The 22,822-nt window shown below is 42.5% G+C and overlaps 1 protein-coding gene across 5 annotated transcripts in view; it reads left to right on the forward strand.

Annotated features, from left to right (window-relative positions):
* The window catches only part of MTUS1 (microtubule associated scaffold protein 1), a 249,035-nt gene that overhangs the window by 73,888 nt on the left and 152,325 nt on the right, over positions 1-22,822 (forward strand). For all 5 annotated transcript variants that reach the window (XM_077279667.1, XM_077279666.1, XM_077279669.1 and 2 more), the window contains exon 2: positions 17,260-19,525. In XM_077279667.1, the coding sequence (XP_077135782.1) occupies positions 17,432-19,525 (2,094 nt within the window). In that variant the 5' untranslated portion in view covers positions 17,260-17,431. The remainder of the gene's footprint in view (positions 1-17,259; positions 19,526-22,822) is intronic.

Raw genomic sequence — 22,822 nt, forward strand, 5'->3', positions numbered from 1 at the left:
TGTGGGCATCATATCCCTGTTAAAGAAAAAAATAATAATAATTAAAATAAGTTATATACTCACCTTCCGTTGGCCCCTGGATCCAGGCGAAGCGTTTACCGATGCTCCTCACGCGCTCCGGTCCCAAGAGTGCGTTGCGGTCTCGCGAGACCGCTACGTCATCATCTCGCGAGATCGCAATGCATGGAGCTGTCACCGGAGCGTCGCGAGGAGCGGAAAAGGCCTGTTCTGGATCTGAGGGGCCGACGGACGGTGAGTATATAACTATTTAATTTTTTTATTATTTTTAAAGAAGTTGTCCACTACTATAACCTTTTTTTTTTTTTTTTCATAAATCTTGCTATTATGGGCCACTGAAAACATCTACTGTGTTTATTTTAGCAATATTACCTTTTATCATGCTGTAGCAGCACATCTTTAGTGCTGGATTCAGCTCTCGTGGGGTTAATCGACAACTTCCTTTCTCCTGAGTTACTGTGCTCTAATACTACAAGTTCCATGATGCATTGCACTGCTACGAAGCACGAACCTAGCACACCCACTCCAAAACACACCCCAACCCCTCCCTCCTCTCCCTCCTCTAGCTTCAGAAAGATTTGTGATGTCATTTCTGTCCAACCTCCTCTTTTACATCTGTCCAACCCACACTCCATTACACACAGATAAATGGACAGATAGATAGATAGATAGATACAGATATATCTATATATCTATGTCTATTTCCATATATATGTCCATATCCATGTTTCTAAACCCCTTCACCCCCTGGAGCATTTTTGTTTTCGTTTATCGCTCCCCTTCTTTCCAGAGCCATAATTTTTCCGTCAATATGGCCATGTGAGGGCTTATCTTTTGCGGGACAAGTTCTACTTATGAACGACGTCATTGGTTTTACCTTGTCGTGTAACAGAAAATGTGAAAAAAATTCAAAGTGCAATGAAATGGCAAAAAAGTGCAATCCCACACTTGTTTTTTGCTTGGCTTTTTGGCTAGGTTCCCTAAATGCTAAGGCTGTGTGCACACGTTGTGGATCTGATTGCAGATCCGCAGCGTTTTTTGCTGCACTGAATTGCATCAAAACCGCAGTGTAGTGTACAACCAATGTAAGTCTATGGGAGCCGCAGACTTGTTGTGCACATGCTGCAGAAAAAGCCGCACCAAAACCACACCAAGAACTGCATCAAAACCGCACCAAAAACTGCATCAAAACCGCACCAAAACTGCACCAGGTTTTGATGCAGTTTTTGGTGCAGTTTTGATGCTTTTTTGGTGCGGTTTATGCGCGGTTTTAATGCCGTTTTTGGAAATAAGTAAATAAACGGAAAATGTGCATGATTTGAATGGAAACATGCATGAAAAAACGGATTCCAAGGCCGGATTCATCATTTCACAGCTCAGTTTCATACGTTTTTTTGCCGCAAAAAAACGCATGCGTTTATTTGCAGCAAAAAAATGCATTGCTGTCTATGTAAATGCATGCGTTTTTAAGCACATGCGTTTGTTTGCGTTAAAAACGCATGCGTTTTTATAGAAAAAAACAGAAAAAAACACAAACACCACCCACCACCATCAGGGTGATAAAGGGATCCTAACCCTACCCCTAACCTCACCCCTAACCGTTTAATGAACATTTTCTGACAGTCATAGTGCCACGATATTTCAGTGCCACTTATTTCAGTGCCACGTATGTAAGTGCCACGTGCCACGTATATAAGTGCCACATATGTAAGTGCCACGTGCCACGTATGTAAGTGCCATGTATGTAAGTGCCATGTATGTAAGTGCCATGTATGTAAGTGCCATGTATGTAAGTGCCATGTATGTAAGTGCCATGTATGTAAGTGCCATGTATGTAAGTGCCATGTATGTAAGTGCCATGTATGTAAGTGCCATGTATGTAAGTGCCATGTATGTAAGTGCCATGTATGTAAGTGCCATGTATGTAAGTGCCACGTATGTAAGTGCCACGTATTTAAATACCACGTGACACGTATTTCAGTGCCACGTATTTCAGTGCCACGTATTTCAGTGCCACGTATTTCAGTGCCACGTATTTCAGTGCCACGTATTTCAGTGCCACGTGCCACGTATTTCAGTGTCACGTATTAAAGTGCCACGTATTTCTGTCACGTTTACGGTTAGGGTTAGGGTTGATGTCACCGCTCTATAGGACCCTCAGTGACACACTGACAGGAGGCAATGGCTCCTGCAGTGTATCACTGAGGTTACTAAAGTTCGGAAAAAAAAATGTGGCAAAACCAGCTCACCTACTAGGCATTTGTTGTGGGGAAGCCCGGATGACGTGCAGTCTTCACGTGAGGCAATAGAACAAATAGTGGAGAAAATCCAGCTTCCAAAAATATCAAAATTTATTGAAGGTAAAATCCAACATCCAAAAACATGGTTTACAGGAGAAGAAATAGCAGCAAGCTACATGTTTCGAACAATAAGTTCTTTTTCAAAGCTGCTCACCATGCACCAGAGTGAGGTTTAAATAGCAGCTGTGAAAATCACAGCAAATCACTCCACCACCTGATGCAGCAGTGATTATATACAATAAAAACGCAAAAATGTCACAAAAAACATAAAAAAAACCAAAAAAAACCCAAAGAAATATATAATATACATATGTGAAATATATAGTACAACTAGACAATGTGAATCTCTCAGTAATGAAACATGATTTCCTTGCGAGCATTTAAGCCCATGGGATGGCAAGTGTTAAGATAAAACATCCAATAAGCTTCACGCGTCATGAGGCGTCTCTTCAAATCTCCTCCTCTTGTTGTCACTCCAAGCCTCTCAATGCCGACAACCCGAAGGAATGTAGTATTTCTTTGATGACTGGTGATAAAATGCTTAGAGGCATGAGACACAGAGCGATTATTATTAGTGGACACAACAATGTCAGTGATATGTTCAGAGATACGCGTCTTTAACATGCGAGTGGTACAACCTATGTAACTTAATTTGCATTTCATGCATGTTATATAAACCACATTCTTACTATTGCAGTTAATAAATTGTTGGATTTTATGTTCTTGTTTATCACTGCTATCAGTAAAAGAATGCGTGACAACGGAATGGGCACATGTGCGACATTTAGAAGCACCACAATGATAAAAACCTATATGGTGTAACCATGTATGGGAGACTTTGCTAGATTTAAATAGGCTGGGTGAGAGAATGTCAGACAAAGTAGTAGCCTTTTTTGCAATCACCTGACAGCCTGAAGATAGAATTTCAGAAAGAATCTCGTCCTCATATAAAATAGGAATGTTTTTCAAGATAAGAGATTTGATATCGTTGTATTGAGGACTATATTTGATACAGCAAAAGGTTTTCTGATTTTGATGCACTTTTTTCTCCTTATTTTTTGATACCAGCATATCGCTGCGTTTTTTTTGTTGTACTATATTTTTAGCTCTATCAAGAGACCAGTTAGAATAGCCTCTTTTTTCTAATTTTTTACAACACAGATCGGTCTCTTGCTTTAAAATACTAGCATCATTACAATTCCTAGTTATTCTGGTGAGCTCGCCCACTGGTATGGACTTTATTGTATGTCCAGGATGGCTGCTGGACGCATGTAAAATGCTATTGCCAGAGAGGGGTTTATGAAATGTGGAGGTGGTAATAACGTGGCCCACAGTACTGCACAGTGTCAAGTCCAAAAAAGAGATCATGTGCGGATCATGACTGCATGTGAAGCGAAGATTGAAGTCATTAGAATTGAGATGGACAAGAAACTCTGGTATGGCAGACACATCGCCCCTCCAATGAGGAGTAAATCGTCAATGTATCTACCATACCAGAAAATGTCCATAGCAAATGGGTTGCAATCCGAATAAAAAAACAATTCCTCCCAATATGACATTACCAAGTTAGCAACGGATGGTGAGTGTTTACCTCCCATAGAAACTCCTTTGCATCTCAATTCTAATGACTTCAATCTTCGCTTCACATGCAGTCATGATCCGCACATGATCTCTTTTTTGGACTTGACACTGTGCAGTACTGTGGGCCATGTTATTACCACCTCCACATTTCATAAACCCCTCTCTGGCAATGGCATTTTACATGCGTCCAGCAGCCATCCTGGACATACTATAAAGTCCATACCAGTGGGCGAGCTCACCAGAATAACTAGGAATTGTAATGATGCTAGTATTTTAAAGCAAGAGACCGATCTGTGTTGTAAAAAATTAGAAAAAAGAGGCTATTCTAACTGGTCTCTTGATAGAGCTAAAAATATAGTACAACAAAAAAAACGCAGCGATATGCTGGTATCAAAAAATAAGGAGAAAAAAGTGCATCAAAATCAGAAAACCTTTTGCTGTATCAAATATAGTCCTCAATACAACGATATCAAATCTCTTTTATCTTGAAAAACATTCCTATTTTATATGAGGACGAGATTCTTTCTGAAATTCTATCTTCAGGCTGTCAGGTGATTGCAAAAAAGGCTACTACTTTGTCTGACATTCTCTCACCCAGCCTATTTAAATCTAGCAAAGTCTCCCATACATGGTTACACCATATAGGTTTTTATCATTGTGGTGCTTCTAAATGTCGCACATGTGCCCATTCCGTTGTCACGCATTCTTTTACTGATAGCAGTGATAAACAAGAACATAAAATCCAACAATTTATTAACTGCAATAGTAAGAATGTGGTTTATATAACATGCATGAAATGTAAATTAAGTTATATAGGTTGTACCACTCGCATGTTAAAGACGCGTATCTCTGAACATATCACTGACATTGTTGTGTCCACTAATAATAATCGCTCTGTGTCTCATGCCTCTAAGCATTTTATCACCAGTCATCAAAGAAATACTACATTCCTTCGGGTTGTCTGCATTGAGAGGCTTGGAGTGACAGCCAGAGGAGGAGATTTGAAGAGACGCCTCATGACGCGTGAAGCTTATTGGATGTTTTATCTTAACACTTGCCATCCCATGGGCTTAAATGCTCGCAAGGAAATCATGTTTCATTACTGAGAGATTCACATTGTCTAGTTGTACTATATATTTCACATATGTATATTATATATTTCTTTGTTTTTTTTTGTTTGTTTTTTTTTATGTTTTTTGTGACATTTTTGCGTTTTTATTGTATATAATCACTGCTGCATCAGGTGGTGGAGTGATTTTCTGTGATTTTCACAGCTGCTATTTAAACCTCACTCTGGTGCATGGTGAGCAGCTTTGAAAAAGAACTTATTGTTCGAAACATGTAGCTTGCTGCTATTTCTTCTCCTGTAAACCATGTTTTTGGATGTTGGATTTTACCTTCAATAAATTTTGATATTTTTGGAAGCTGGATTTTCTCCACTATTTGTTACTAAAGTTCACTGGTCTCACTTTATGGCAAAAAGCTGCGTGGGAACTTTCTCATACAGCATGCCATAAAGTGAGACTAGGGACTATTTTCTCACAGGGGCGTAGGAATACATTGTGGGGAATACATTGTGGAAGGATACCTTCCCCCCCTCATTGTGTTCCTGGAGCCCCTGGTGAGTGGTTGCGTCAGCTGATGCTGCTGTTCTCCACGGGAGATCGTCGTGGGACACTCGTTTTAATTGGATTTCTGCGGATCAGGGAGTATAGTGTTTGTTTATTATTTTAATATTTTTTACAGATGACAATGGCTTCGGGGATCAAAGTGACAAGTGATGGTGAGTATGTAATCTATGTTTAATGTAATGTATGTAATGTATGTAATGTATGTAATGTATGTATGTAATGTATGTAATGTATGTCTGTATGTATGTACTGTATGTATGTACTGTATGCGCATGTCGTCGGATGGCGCATGTCGCCGCATGTCGTCGCATGGTGCATGTTGTCGCATGCTGCATGTCGCATGTTGCATGGCGCATGTCATCGCATGGCGCATGTCGCACGTTGTCGCGTGTCGTCGCATGGCACATGTTGCCGCATGGTGAGTGTCGTTGCATGGTGCATGTAGTTGCATGGCGCATGTCGTCGCATGCTGCATGTCGTCGCATGCTGCATGTCGTCGCATGCTGCATGTCGTCGCATGCTGCATGTCGTCGCATGCTGCATGTCGTCGCATGCTGCATGTCGTCGCATGCTGCATGTCGTCGCATGCTGCATGTCGTCGCATGCTGCATGTCGTCGCATGCTGCGTGTCGTCGCATGCTGCGTGTCGTCGCATGCTGCGTGTCGTCGCATGGTGAGTGTCGTCGCATGTCGTGTGTTGTATGTATGTACTGTATATGTGTATTTTTTTTATTTTTTTTACATTCAACACATTAGCCGGATGATGGGACTACTACTGTCCCATCATTGGCTAATGTGTCACTCACTGCCACTGTAGCAGGCAGAGCCCAATGGGACTTGTTGTCCCATCGGACGATGCCTACACACACACACACACACACACACACACACACACACACACACACACACACACACACACACACACACACACACACACACACACACACACACACACACACACACCACCCCCCAGCACATACCGGTCCGCACAGTGCCGGAGCTCGGGACCGCAAAGCGCCGGCGACCGCACAGCGCCCGGGACCGCACAGCACCGGCGCCCGCCCGCACATCCCTGCCTAGCCCTGCCCGCCCCCAGCACGGCCCCGCAGGCAGCCTCAGCCCCGCCCACAGCCCAGTCACTCTTTGAGTGACTGCTGTCTGTGGAGCCTGGGGACACGCCTGCTACTGACGTCACGTCAATTTCCAGAGTCTAGAAATTGACGTGACGTCGGCGGAAATGAGCGGCGGCTGAAGCCTGGGGGTCACGTGACCCGGACTCAGGCACCAGCATAGCGCCGCTCACAGGCAAAAACGGCTAAAGAAGGTATTTACACAAATCATCAGGGGCCCTGGGGGGATACATAGGGGGGTTAATTGAAAGTAGTGGACAACCCCTTTAACATTAGATCTTTTTACGATGGATGCCGCATAGGCAGCATCAATAGTAAAAAGTTGGTCACAGGGTTAATAGCAGCGTTAACGGAGTGTTACACCACGGCATAACGCGGTCCGTTAACGCTGCCATTAACACTGTGTGAGCGCTGATTGGAGGGGCGTATGGAGCGGGCACTGACTGCGGGGAGTATGGAGCGGTCATTTTGCCGCCGGACTGTGCCCGTCGCTGATTGGTCGTGGCTGTTTTGCCGCGACCAATCAGCGACTTGGGATTTCCGTTACAGACAGACAGAAAGACGGAAGTGACCCTTAGACAATTATATAGTAGACTAGATGGTGGCCCGATTCTAACGTATCGGGTATTCTAGAATATGTAGGTAGTATATAGCACAGGCTACGTAACACAACCGACGTAGTATATAACAGCTACGTAGTATGTAACACAACGTGCGTAGTATATAGCAGAGCTACATAGTATATAACACAGCCACGTAGTGCATAACATAGCCACGTAGTGTATATAGCAGAGCCACGTAGTGTATATAGCAGAGCCACGTAGTGTATATAGCAGAGCCACGTAGTATATAGCAGAGCCACGTAGTATGTAGCAGAGCCACGTAGTATATAGCAGAGCCACGTAGTATATAGCAGAGCCACGTAGTATATAGCAGAGCCACGTAGTATATAGCAGAGCCACGTAGTATATTGTAGAGGCACGTAGTATATTGTAGAGGCACATAGTATATTGCATAGCTACGTAGTATATTGCACAGCCATGTAATATGTAACAGAGCCACATAGTATATAACAGAACCGACACAGCCACATAGTATATTGCACAGCTACATAGTATATAACAGAGCACGTAGTATATTGCACAGCCACGTAGTATATTTGGACAGTCACGTTGTATATTGCCCAGCTACATAGTATATAGCACAGAGATGTAGTATATAACAGAGCCCACGCAGTATGTAACACAGCCCACGTAGTATATAGCAATGTGGGTACTATATGCGTGGTTAAAAAAGACTTAAAATAAAAAATAAACATATACTCACCTTCCGAAGGCCCCTTGAAGTCCTGGTGCCTGTGTGCGGTGCACGCGGCAGCTTCCGGTCCCAGGGTTGGTATGAGCGCAGGACCTGTGATGATGTCGCGTTCACATGACCGTGACATCACAGCAGGTCCTTCTCGCATAGCATCCTTGGCACCGGAACCTGCCGCTTGCACTGCCGAGGACAGCCGCGACGTCGGAAGGTGAGCATAACCTTTTATTTTTGATTATTTGTAACATTAGATCTTTTTACTATTGATGCTGCATACGCAGCATCAATAGTAAAAAGTTGGTCACACAGGGTTAATAGCTGCGTTAACGGAGTGCGTTACACCGCGGCATAGCGCGGTCCGTTAACGCTGCCATTAACCCTGTGTGAGGGCTGACTGGAGGGGGATTATGGAGCGTGCACTGACTGCGGGGAGGAAGGAGCGGCCATTTTGCCGCCGGACTGTGCCCGTCGCTGATTGGTCGTGGGCGTTTTGCCACGACCAATCAGCGACTTGGATTTCCATGACTGAGGCCGTGACCAATGAATATCCGTGACAGACAGACAGAAAGACGGAAGTGACCCTTAGACAATTATATAGTAGATATATATGTATATATTGACTGGAGGGGGAATAAGGGGTGATTTAAACTTTTTTTTTTTTTTTTTATATTTTTGTAATATTTTTAAAAGCATATATATATATTTTTTTTTACTTCAGTAGTTTTCATTGGAGAATTGAACCTGTGATCTGATCGCCTGTGCTACACAGCGGGGCTTCAGTCCTGCTGTGTGTAGCAGAAAAGCTCACTTGCTTTGAGTGACAACCACTGGGCGCCTCTCAGAGCTATCCAGCAATGACGACCACAGGGGTCATGTGACACAGGCGTGGTTTGCTACACACTTCCGGTGCTTGCATGTTAAATGCTGTTGTCAGAGGTTGACATCAGCATTTAATGTTAACAGCCACTGGTATATTGTGTTTCCACCCTCGGCTGTTAAAGGCACATGACAGCTGATCACATGTCATGTGCCGGAAAAGGTGCTGGCTCATCGCCAGTGCCCGCACCAAACAGACGGAGGCACTCTATGACGGACACTGCACATCGTTGGGTGTTAAGGGGTTTAAATCACTCGTGTTTTCACAGTATACGGTACTTTGGGTTATTGATTTGTTGGAAGGTGAATCTCCTTCCTGATCTCAAATCACTGATGGACTGAAACAGGATTTCCTCAAGAATATTCCTGTTTTTCGCACCATCTACCTTCCCCTCTTTTCTAACCATTTTCCTTGTCCCTTCTGCCGAATAACGTCACACAGCAGGATGCTGCCACCACCATGATACTGCCACTACCACCATGTTTCAGTGTGAGAATGGTGGTCTTGGGGATATGAGCTGTGTTTCTTTGGCACCAGACATGGCTTTTACCTTGGTGGCCAAAAACTTAAGTTTTGGTTTCATGTGACTACAGCACCTTCCTCCATAAATTTGAGGAGTTTCCCACATGTCTTTAGGCAAACTCAAAAACGAGCCTTACAATTTTTGTATAAAAGTAAAGGCTTTTTCTAAACACTCTTCGATTATTGACCACCATAAGACGTATACTTCATAAAGTTAACCTATGTACAGATAGTCCAGTATGTTTGGGAACTCAGTTACTTTTTGGTTTCTGTTATGTCGCTCTGATTAATGTCCTCCTTGCCCGGCTGAGAGTTTTGGTGAGCTGCCCTCTTGGCAGGTTTGTTGTGACTATATATATATATATATATATATATATATATATATATATATATATATATATATATATATATATATATATATATATATATATATATATATATATATATATATATATATATATATATATATATATATATAATTTTTTTTTTTTTTTCATTTGATGATGATGGATTTCGTGATGCTCCATGTGATCCTCAGAGATTGTGATATATTTGTAGAACCCATCTCTGACTTGTACGTCTCAACAACTTTGTCCCTGACTTATATGGAGGTCTCCTTGGTCTTTATGGTGGTGTTTGGTTAGTGGTGCCTCTTGCTTAGGCTAGGTTCACATTGCGTTAATGCAGCCCATTCATCACATGCGTGTCCGTCACGCAATGACGGCACATCGCTAGCGCACGCCCATTGTGGGCATGCGCTAGTGATGCTCCCGAAATAGAGCTCAATGGCAGCGTTAACGGACTGCTTTACACCGCGATATGCCGCTGTGTAGCGCAGTCCGTGTAATGGACTGCCAGAACATAATGTGAACCTGGCCTTAGTGATGTTGCAGCCTCTGTGGCCTTAAAGAAAAGGTGTGTGTATATACTGACAGACCACATGACACTTGCGACTTATGAAGGGAATTACTTGTATCAGAAATTTTTAGGCGCTTCATAGCAAAAGGGTGAATACATATGCACATGCCAATTTTTATTTATTTAATCCCATAAATTTAATTTATTCCGATATTTTTCTCAATTCACTTCACCAGCTTAGCCCACTTCGTGCTGATGCATCACACACAAATCAGATTATTTAAACAGGTTGTAATATGGCAAAATAGATAAAAAGTTGAGGGTGAATACCGTACTTTCTCAAACCACTCTAGCAAGGCTTGTTAGAACTAGACGAAGTATAATCGTACAATTAAAACATGACATGGCAGCTAATCAAGCTTCCCCATTGTTTAATAGGTTTAATTAAGCAAGGGAGATGAAGTGGGCCCCATTACATTGAGACCAAGGGACGGGTTTACCGAGCTCATATCATGTGCCGTGCATGGTGAGAACACTCCACGCAAACTATTTGGCTTTCGATGGCACATAGTGTGGGAGATGTTAAAGGTGATCTATTGCCACGTTTTTACCACCTAATTGGAGAGTGGTATAATGTAGAGATAGATTCCACTGATGTGTAACTTCATGGGCTGCTTGCTGGAGTTATGATCTTTTGCTGACACATCAGTAATGTTATCGCTAGAGGACTAGTAAACGTGCTGCCATGTAGTCCTCCATATTCATGAGCTCTGTATAACCACGCCCCCACCACTGATTGGCAGCTTTATGTGTGGGCGGGGTTATACAGAGCTCAGCATTCAGAGCACTGCTAGATCTTCAGCAGAGTAAACTGTGATATTATCAAAATGAGGACAAACGGCTCCGTAAGTGATACATCTCTGGAATCAGGATCTCTGCCCCTATATCGTGCTGCTCTCAGATCAGGTAGCAAAAAAACTGCTGACAGATTCCCCTTAATAAATAAATCTGCATTCAGATACACCACACATTTCCAAATATCTTGGGGAACAAGCTACCAATCTTCTGTGGATGGAGGTTTGTGCGAACCCCTAGCTCCTTTCATGTAGTCGCAGACAGAATCCATGTTGATAATTTGGTCTTATTTCACTGCCAGGACTGTGTTCTTCTCAATGGGAAATATAGATATAATATTGGGTCCAAATGTATTCTGCACCACAGCAATGACCCCAAACCTACAGCCAGACAGCTCCCTGATGGAATGACATCATGGATAAGTAGATTTCTCCGCATTGAGGACACCAAGAAAGGGGCCACATTGTGATCTATAGACTGGGTGGTCAGTGAAGGACACTTAGTGCAGCAGATGAGACACATCATGCTTATTACCTACAAATGAGATGTCCAGCAGTGCCATCACCCTAGAATTGGCAGCAACCAGTGGGATCCAGCTTCATCCATCTGTTCAACAGTCCAGCAGCCTCTTCTTCCAAAAGTTGTGTGTTTAATTTCTCCATCCACATAGCCTTATGAGGTGTTGGATATTTTTTTTCCTGTTTTTTCTGGGTGAGTTGTTTTTCCAAACAACACTATAAACATTTTCAACCAAAACAAGACCTAGAGAGAGCAAGGATAACATAAATGCAATGACATGACACATTCATGAAGCATAAAAGTAAAAATAGAATAAAATAGCAAAACAATAAATACAGTAAATTTTGATGGAAATATTTCCAGCCAGCGAGACCATTTTTTCAAAAAGGAAGGAAAGCAGCCATTCAGTAACGCCAATTTTTATCCATAGGATTTATGCAAAGCCAGTTTGTCAATAATTTCTTGTGAAGAGGGTACTTTAGAAGATTTTTAAAAAAAGGCTCCCAAAATGTCCACAATCCCTCCAGCAGAGAGGGGAATTGGAAGGATTAATAAATGCTAAGCGAGACGGTGAAGAATACCACCTTAAAATAAGACTCCTGCAGAGCCATGGACATGGTGGCAGATTAAGTCAAGGACATGGCCAGTTCCCAATCATCTAGAGCTACAGAAAGATTCAAAGTAGATTCCCGTTTGGTCATGTATGGGGATTTTATCATTCTGAAATCATTATTAAACCACTGGTAGATATATTTTGCTGGGTGAGTTGTAGTTTTTTAAAGACTTTGTCCATTTTACCATAAAATGTACTCAAAATTGGGGGGGAAAAAAATCCAAGTGTGGAGAAATGGTGAAGAACAAGTAAGCTTTTTGGTGAAAGTAATGCCACTGCTCATCATGAATTTAAGCTGGGGTATCCGATCCAGATCCACACACTGTCAGAACTGGGGGAATATGGTGTGAAAACACCAAAAGCCACACCCATTTTGCTTTGCTTAGCATTGCACACAATTGTGCCAGCTTTCTCTGATTTTTACACCTGTTTTGTGATATCAGAGCCTTGATAAATCATGCCACAGTGTGTGGGGAGTGCTGTGTGTAGTGCGTGCTGTTGGGATGGTCTTTCACACTATCTACTATATAATTGTCTAAGGGTCACTTCCGTCTGTCTGTCTGTCTGTCTGTAACGGTTATTCGTTCGCTGATTGGTCTCGGCAGCTGCCTGTCATGGCTGCCGCGACCAATCAGCGACGCACACAGTCCGGAAGAAAATGGCCGCTCCTTACTCCCCGCAGTGCCCGCACTCACTGCCCGACGCCCGCATACACCCCTCCAGTCTGCCTTCACACAGGGTTAATGGCAGCGGTAACGGACCGCGTTATGCCGTGGTGTAATGCACTCCGTTGCCGCTGCTATTAACCCTGTGTGACCAACTTTTTACTATTCATGCTGCCTATGCGGCATGAATAGTAAAACGATCTAATGTTAAAAATAATTAAAAAAAAATAAAAAATCGTTAGATACTCACAGTCCGTCGGCCCCCTGAACGACAACAGGCCTTTCCCGCTCCTCCCGACGCTCCATGCTGCGATCTCGCGAGATGACGTAGCGGTCTCGCGAGACCGCTACGTCATCATCTTGCGAGACCGCAATGCACTCTTGAAACCGGAGCAGGCGAGGAGCATCGCTTGGATCCGGAGGCTCCGGAAGGTCAGTATATAACGATTTATTTATTTATTTATTTTTTTTACAGGGATATGATGCCCGCATTGCTATATACTGTGTGGGCTGGGCAATACACTACATGGGCTGGGCAATACACTACATGGGCTGGGCAATACACTACATGGGCTGGGCAATATACTACATGGGTTGTGCAATATACTTCATGGGCTGTGCTATATATGTGGCTGGGCAATATACTACATGGGCTGTGCTATATACTACATGGCCTGCGCAATATACTACGTGGCCTGCGCAATATACTACGTGGCCTGCGCAATATACTACGTGGCCTGCGCAATATACTACGTGGCCTGCGCAATATACTACGTGGGCTGGGCAATATACTACGTGGGCTGGGCAATATACTACGTGGGCTGGGCAATATACTACATGGCCTGCGCAATATACTACATGGCCTGCGCAATATACTATGTGGCCTGCGCAATATACTACGTGGGCTGGGCAATATACTACATGGGCTGCGCAATATACTACAGGTCCTTCTCAAAAAATTAGCATATAGTGTTAAATTTCATTATTTATCATAATGTAATGATTACAATTAAACTTTCATATATTATAGATTCATTATCCACCAACTGAAATTTGTCAGGTCTTTTATTGTTTTAATACTGATGATTTTGGCATACAACTCCTGATAACCCAAAAAACCTGTCTCAATAAATTAGCATATCAAGAAAAGTTTCTCTAAACGACCTATTACCCTAATCTTATGAATCAACTAATTAACTCTAAACACATGCAAAAGATACCTGAGGCTTTTAAAAACTCCCTGCCTGGTTCATTACTCAAAACCCCCATCATGGGTAAGACTAGCGACCTGACAGATGTCAAGAAGGCCATCATTGACACCCTCAAGCAAGAGGGTAAGACCCAGAAAGAAATTTCTCAACAAATAGGCTGTTCCCAGAGTGCTGTATCAAGGCACCTCAATGGTAAGTCTGTTGGAAGGCAAAAATGTGGCAGAAAACGCTGTACAACGAGAAGAGGTGACCGGACCCTGAGGAAGATTGTGGAGAAGGACCGATTCCAGACCTTGGGGAACCTGAGGAAGCAGTGGACTGAGTCTGGTGTGGAAACATCCAGAGCCACCGTGCACAGGCGTGTGCAGGAAATGGGCTACAGGTGCCGCATTCCCCAGGTAAAGCCACTTTTGAACCATAAACAGCGGCAGAAGCGCCTGACCTGGGCTACAGAGAAGCAGCACTGGACTGTTGCTAAGTGGTCCCAAGTACTTTTTTCTGATGAAAGCAAATTTTGCATGTCATTCGGAAATCAAGGTGCCAGAGTCTGGAGGAAGACTGGGGAGAAGGAAATGCCAAAATGCCTGAAGTCCAGTGTCAAGTACCCACAGTCAGTGATGGTGTGGGGTGCCATGTCAGCTGCTGGTGTTGGTCCACTGTGTTTCATCAAGGGCAGGGTCAATGCAGCTAGCTATCAGGAGATTTTGGAGCACTTCATGCTTCCATCGGCTGAAATGCTTTATGGAGATGAAGATTTCATTTTTCAGCACGACCTGGCACCTGCTCACAGTGCCAAAACCACTGGTAAATGGTTTACTGACCATGGTATTACTGTGCTCAATTGGCCTGCCAACTCTCCTGACCTGAACCCCATAGAGAATCTGTGGGATATTGTGAAGAGAAAGTTGAGAGACGCAAGACCCAACACTCTGGATGAGCTTAAGGCCGCTATTGAAGCATCCTGGGCCTCCATAACATCTCAGCAGTGTCACAGGCTGATTGCCTCCATGCCACGCCGCATTGAAGCAGTCATTTCTGCCAAAGGATTCCCGACCAAGTATTGAGTGCATAACTGAACATTATTATTTGATGGTTTTTTTGTTTGTTATTAAAAAACACTTTTATTTGATTGGCCGGGTGAAATATGCTAATTTATTGAGACAGGTTTTTTGGGTTATCAGGAGTTGTATGCCAAAATCATCAGTATTAAAACAATAAAAGACCTGACAAATTTCAGTTGGTGGATAATGAATCTATAATATATGAAAGTTTAATTGTAATCATTACATTATGGTAAATAATGAAATTTAACACTATGCTAATTTTTTGAGAAGGACCTGTACATGGGCTGTGCTATATACGTGGCTGGGCAATATACTACATGGGCTGTGCTATATACGTGGCTGGGCAATATACTACATGGGCTGTGCTATATACGTGGCTGGGCAATATACTACGTGGCCTGCGCAATATACTACGTGGCCTGCGCAATATACTACGTGGCCTGCGCAATATACTACGTGGCCTGCGCAATATACTACGTGGCCTGCGCAATATACTACGTGGCCTGCGCAATATACTACGTGGCCTGCGCAATATACTACGTGGCCTGCGCAATATACTACGTGGCCTGCGCAATATACTACGTGGCCTGGGCAATATACTACGTGGGCTGCGCAATATACTACGTGGCTGGGCAATATACTACGTGGGCTGCGCAATATACTACATGGGCTGTGCTATATACGTGGCTGGGCAATATACTACATGGGCTGTGCTATATACGTGGCTGGGCAATATACTACATGGGCTGCGCTATATACTGCGTGGGCTGTGCAATGTCCTGCGTGGGCTGTGCAATGTCCTGCGTGGGCTGTGCAATGTCCTGCGTGGGCTGTGCAATGTCCTGCGTGGGCTGCGCAATGTCCTGCGTGGGCTGCGCAATGTCCTGCGTGGGCTGCGCAATATATTAGAATACCCGATACGTTAGAATTACGCTAGTGGATTTATAAATAGGAATACAGACTGATCAATGAATCCTCTGCTCTGAGTGCAGTCATCTGTATCCATCACAGTAAACTGTGAAATCCCATCGTCTAGTCAGGAGAACGTGGTTGTTTCCAGAAGGTTCAGAACATATTTGTAATGTAGAAAAAGTATTCTGAAAGATTGTTCTTATAAATGATAACCTAAACGTTAGGAGGTGTCATGTATTGGAGAAATCCTTCTGCGACTTTGACTCTTGGTATTATCTTTTGGAGTTCTGAGTTATGGGGGGTGATTTAAACTTGCGTGTGTGTGTGTGTGTGTGTGTGTGTGTGTGTGTATGTATGTGTGTGTGTATTGCACATGCGCACACACACATATATACACACACGCACACATATACAAGTTTAAATCCCCTCCCTCCCATAACGCATAACTCCAAAAGATAATACGAGGAGTTGATATACAGTATAGTAGTTTTGTTTATCTTTTTTTTTTTTTTACCGCTTGGGGTGAACCTGCAGTTGTTAGCTGACTTTTGAGACTGGGTAAAGTGTGGGGCCATCAACATTGATGGGAGTGATTAATGGATGGTTGGTTTGATGGAGATGATGGCAAGAAAAGTTTTCTCCATGTTGATCTACAAGTTGAGCGGAAAGGGTAAATTTCTGATCGACAAGCTGGAGTTTTGAGTAGCAGCTGCGATTTGAGTAACCGAGAGCTGCATGCTGTTCCACCGGTACATTTGAGTATCATCAAAGTGGTACTGAAGGGTATGGCCAAGGGTTTGGATGAAGAGGTGTAGGGGCCAGTGGCAGGTTTGAAGTGACACAAAGATGATGATGAGTGAGGCTGTGTTAGATAGGTAATCATGACTTTGGTGGAGATTTTTTTTAAAGATTAGGATAAGACAGATTATAGAAGATCAAAGAGCGAGCTTGATGAGCGGTTGGAGGACAGGTTAAGGTGGACATGTTGTTCAAACAGTTTCGGGAGTAGGGAGTCAGCTAGATGACAGCGATGTTTTCTCTGTTGGGTTTGAATGGAAACTAGGTATTACTTGAGCCACCTCATTGTGTAAATGGATGAAAAGTTGCATTGAATGCATTGTCATGCTGTATTACATTTGGGTGCTTTGTATTATCTGCGATTTCATTTTCTTTTTCCTTCTTTCTACAGATTTGACCTGATCTGTTCTGATGAATGCATAACACAAACAGCCTGTTTGCAAAAAAATTTGCATGGACTTCTACCCCACCTTGGTCAAGACGTAACTTTTGTTGTTCTTTGGTGTTTTTTTATTTTAATTGAAATGCCCTGATTGAAGTGTCCAAAGCTGAAAGGCAGCAGGATGAATGTAGATAATGTGGCGGAATCAACCAGGAATGGATTTGGGTCCCCATTACTATATGATGACGAAGGCAATGGAAATGATGGTGCAGAGAAGATTCCAAAGTGCTCAAAGTGTGAACAAAACCTAAACACCATATTTGATAGCAATGGCAGAAGCATTGAAGATAGTAATGATTCTTTGCTAAAGTGTCATAATGGATTGGAGATGGAAAGTACCGTGGACTATATAAAAAACACAGATGGTGATTGTATAACAGCCACAGGGTCGGAGTATATAAAAACAATAGAACTGGAGGAAACAGTGGATTATGTTAATAAGGAATACTCTGAGAAAATCAGTTTATTATCCAGTAAGATTAGTTTGCCTGCACACTATGCATCCACCACAAATCCCAGTGCTTTACCAAATAAGCACATTAATCAGAATGTTGAAGACTCTATGCCTTATGTACAAAAGTCAAAGGAAGCACAAAATAAGAAAATGGATAATTCAAGGACTTCCCATTTCAATATAAAGCAAACTGATGAACCCTGTGAAAATGTCCTCATGGAGCAGGTAGAGGTGGATTCCCCATTTTCTAAACACAAGGATACTGAGGTACCAACATTAAACGTGTTCTCCCTGTCATTGGACTTAAGTAATGAAGAACTTGTGAGGAAAAATAGTCTTGCTTCTAGTGACTCTGAAAAGCCAATGAGTGCTTCTTTACTCGAATCTTCCATGTTACCAAATACCTCCACTGAAGTGTTTTCAGGGTCCTTGAAGTGGACAAACAATCTACATGGTAACTATCCGAATGTGGAACAGTCCAGCAAAGACTTGAGTAATTTTGAAGTGCCTCCACATAATAAAGATTCCAAAGAAAGGGTGCTGAACAGTATGGGTGAGGAGTGTATAGATCTTGTAACTAACGCAGATGTTCCCACTGGCAATATGCCTACAGAGGACAGTGAAAGAGTCTGCGAACCACTAAACTATATTGGCCCAGTTGTTAAAGTACAGGACTCAAATAAAAATAACTTGTGCTCTACTCCAGGGTCAGAAGAAGCCATCATTCCAGTTCTAAAGATAGAGGAAAATGATATTGAAACCAAAAACTTAAAAGGTGTCCTGGTTGAAGACACTGGCTCCGATAAGTCCTCTGGTGGTACGCAATCTTTAAGCCCCGAGTCAAAAGACTTATTAAATAACCTAACTGGACACACCTGTGAGGACACTTTCTTAATTGCAAGTCCCTGTTCAGAAATTGATGCCAAGACATACACATCAACACCTCTGCCAGAGTCCAAAAATATGACTTTCTCTGTTCCATTGCTAGATATTGGACGGATTGAGAAAACAAAAAATCCAAATTCTGTGAAGGATGTAAACCGTTTCAATGGTCTAGATAGTGTTAAGTCTTGCCCTGGCCATGGTGCAGCAAGACAAGCAAATAGGAAGCCAGCCATGGTACCATCCGTTCTGAAAGGCAAAAGAACTGAATTGGTGAACTTTCCAAAACCCAACTTTAAAAATGTAAGGGCAAAAGTGCTGAGTAGACCTGCATTAATCGCAAGGGATTGTCCTTCTTCTGCTTCAAAACACTCTCCAAGGTCCCCGCAGTCTCAGTCTAATGTCTCTTCACCTGTAGCGTCACCTCGGTCCTCTGCTTCTACCATCAAAACATTAAAGAAAAAACCTGTTCCTGATCAGGACCTGAGAGCTGAGGCTGCTATTGCTAAATCTCAGAAGCAGCCAATTAGTAAGCTGCTCTTCCCTGGCCAACCTGCACATGCCCCAACCCATACTAAATATGCTTTAGGTAAAGTTCCCAGAGCGGCTGTATCGAAGCAGACACCGGATGAGATTGAGAGAGCGAGTTCTTCGAATTCAACGCGCTCCTCTGGATCAGCTGCTGTCGTAACCTGCACAGCCAGAGTGACAGAACAGAAGGGAGACAAGGCGAAAACCAGTTCAAAGACTGCCACTGTGAATGGTGTACACATGGGGCCGGACAAAACGGAGCAGAATGGCCTTATCGAAGCTCCATATGAAAAAAATGAATGGCAGAATGAAGATGGCACTAATGGTGATATATTTGGCAACGTATCAGTAAGTGTGCCTTGTATGTATTGTTCTTTCTACTTGTGCATACTCAATCTTCATAGTTGTAGGTACTATCTAAGTTTTCTTCTACCCCTGGAATGCATTATTTTATTATGGGTTGATACAAAATGTAAGTTTTGTTCAAACATGATATGAGTAAATTGCAATTTGAGCATTTCCAGATGATCGCATCTCCAACTCTTGTATTTTTTACATCCCATATTTCTGTTAAAGTAGCATAATACTCTACATTGGGCCTCCGTGCTTCGTCCATATAAACATCTTGCATGATTGTGAAGATCAGATTTCATGTCCTTTCTGCCAAGACCGCAAGTATCTCTGCAGTGGCCAAACTCATTCCAGACCATGCTGCTCACGCATTGTGCTTTTGTTTGCTTCTCGTCCGGTTATCCTGAGCTTCTAGGTTTTATGTTTCTCAACAACATGAGACAGAAGGGCACTACTGGGAACCAGCGATGTTCTGGGCTAGGAATTTGTTCTCCTTGCTAATGAGACGGTAAACATTGCTCCTGGCTCACCTAATGTACAAGACACTGGGTATTTTCAGCTTCATGATATTACTGTTACATAATTGGGAGAGGAGTTGGTGGCGGAGTCATTTTTTTGTTTTCTGGGTGGTTCTTATTGTTGAACACGAGCCAAGGCAGAAGTGTTTTGATCTATCAAGTACGTACTGACAGTATTTTTTTTTTTTTTCTTGTCATTCTAAGCCTGCCCTAAGGGAAGGTGCTTCAGATCAGGGTAGAGGAATGTCCTGTTCTACAGGCTTATACGTGATCTTGGCTCAGATCTGAAAAAAATGCAGAATGTCCAAAGAACACATTAAATTATAGCTTAACACGGAATGTACTATGAATGTTGTTAACTAGTTTATTTTGCACCATTAACTAGCCAAAAAAGTAAACAAAATAAAAATATTAAATGCCTAGTTTATGGTGTGATAGACTTATTTAAAAGTGAAATAAAGTTCTAAAATTGGCTCTATTTTTTTATTACTTTGTCAAAATAAAAATTTCTAAAATTGCCCTTGATAAGGTCAAAATAGGCTGTTTTGGTTTTATTTTTGTAGATCTAATGTTGTTCCTGTACCAACTGCATAACAGAACCAGAAGATGTAATGGTGCCGGACATCAGTGGCACCCGATGGATTCCATTGAATGTGGTTGTTCCCATTTTCTACACCTTATTTTGTTGTTAAAATGGACAGATAGTCCACCAGTTAAAGGTGGAACTACAGAAGAATTTTGGCTAGTCTATGAAATTCTAAGGCTCCAATTACTTGAGAATGACGTATTTTACGCTGGTCTTGATGGACAGCGCTGATCTTTCAGTTGCCGTGTGTAACTGCAAGAAATGGACAACAATCTGTGACTAGAGTGCATCTCTGTTGTAATTTCTGCCTTTTTTTGTGGTGCAACTTATGAATTTTCGGAATGTGCTTGGCCACACCGCCTCTGTGCAATATTTTGCCCACTTTTCAATAAGTTAGCAGGTTGGTGTAAAAAATGCCAAACCACATAAATTGTGACTTTTCAAGCAGGGCTGTGGAGTCAGTATAAAATGGACCAACTCTGACTCCTAAATTATGTAATTGGTAGAGTAGTTACAAGCAGGATGTGCTGTAAATGTTTTCTTAAGTATTTGGTAAAGTTATGAAATGTACTATAAATGTCTGTTCTGTTCCTGATCTAAGGATCTGGGCTTTTAGTTGAGATAAATCTGTGCTGCACTTTATGTACATGCCAAGTAGTGACCGGTGTTGTGGAGTCGGGAAATTGCGGAGTCAGAGGTTTGGCTTACAGAGTCCATAGGCCTGGTTTCAAGTGGTTTAATGCCAGAAGTGTGGTGACAATCTTCTTGGTGAATTTAGCCCTGCAACTGGGATCGCACCTATTGATTTTTGAGTCCATGTCAGAAGTGGATTCAACAGAAAAGAAAATAAGTTATTACTTTGGATCTGCAATTCCCTCTAGATCTTCTTTGAGGCTTGCGTCGGGCACGGGCCCCCGTGTTGTCGCAGTAAATGCAGTAGTCCTTGGTTATCTCCATGCTTACGGTATATCTTCATCCCTTCAGGCAACAAGAATCACTTTCTATGTACACACAAAGCCGTGCCGGTCAAAGACTGATCCCAATAATGGTGTGGATACTTATTATGTAAACACTGGCTAGTACTAATTAGGAGCTGAGCCGTATTCACACATCCTTTGTAGGTTGAACTGAGGTCACGTTTATATTGGTACAGTTTTTTGTATGTATTTTGCTTAACTACCGGTACTTAGTCGACTTGTCACCAGTTCAAAAGTGGAAGGTTTTTCTTATTGTATTCCTAATGTCCCACTTATTCCTTTTTCTTTAAATCCACCATACACTTTCAGATGAGTGTTCCTTTTTTATTTATGGATAATTCTTCACAAGTGGGTGTGGCTCAAAAGGTAATAATGCAGACAATACTAAAGACACACCCCAGGATAATCTTGTGAGCTCCACCCCCTTAGAAAAGGCCATTAAAGAATAGCTCTAAATAAAAGACCCTATGGTGACTTGAGAAAATAAGAATGAATGTCCTCTGGGGAGCAGCAGAAAAAAAAATTAGTGCAAAAACTGAGCACTGTTGACATGTCCACAATAAGGAGCAGTGTACATCAGGGGTGTCAAACTGCATTCCTCGAGGGCCTCAAACCATGCTTGTCTTCAAGATTTCCTTCTCATTGCACAAGGTGCTGGAATAATTCTGTGCAGGTGATTAAATGATCACCTGTGCAATACAAGGAAATCCTGAAAACATGACCTGTTTGCAGCCCTTGAGGAATGCAGTTTGACACCCCTGGTGTACATGATATAGTTGCCGTGCCTGTAATCGTGACTGACCATGACTGACTGACGTGACTGACCACAATCACATTGTGGAGATGCTGGACCACCGGATCATTGCTGTCCCGTTAGATTACTAAAGTATAGTGTGAGGGGAAAACTAGAGTCGGGGGGGCTACAGATATACCCCCGCCATCACCTTTTTGTGACGGAGCTTACACAGTTGCTGCTCTCTGGCGCTCCCCTTACCCTCAGGTCAGTCAGAGAACTGCACCTAGGATAAGTATATATACACTGCTCAAAAAAAAAAATTAAGGGAACACTTAACCAACAGAATATAACTCCAAGTAAATCAAACTTCTGTGAAATCAAACTGTCCACTTAGGAAGCAACACTGAATGACAATCAATTTCACATGCTGTTGTGCAAATGGAATAGACAGCAGATGGAAATTAGTGGCAATTAGCA

Source organism: Ranitomeya variabilis, chromosome 1 (assembly GCF_051348905.1).
Source record: "Ranitomeya variabilis isolate aRanVar5 chromosome 1, aRanVar5.hap1, whole genome shotgun sequence".
Taxonomy (NCBI): domain Eukaryota; kingdom Metazoa; phylum Chordata; class Amphibia; order Anura; family Dendrobatidae; genus Ranitomeya; species Ranitomeya variabilis.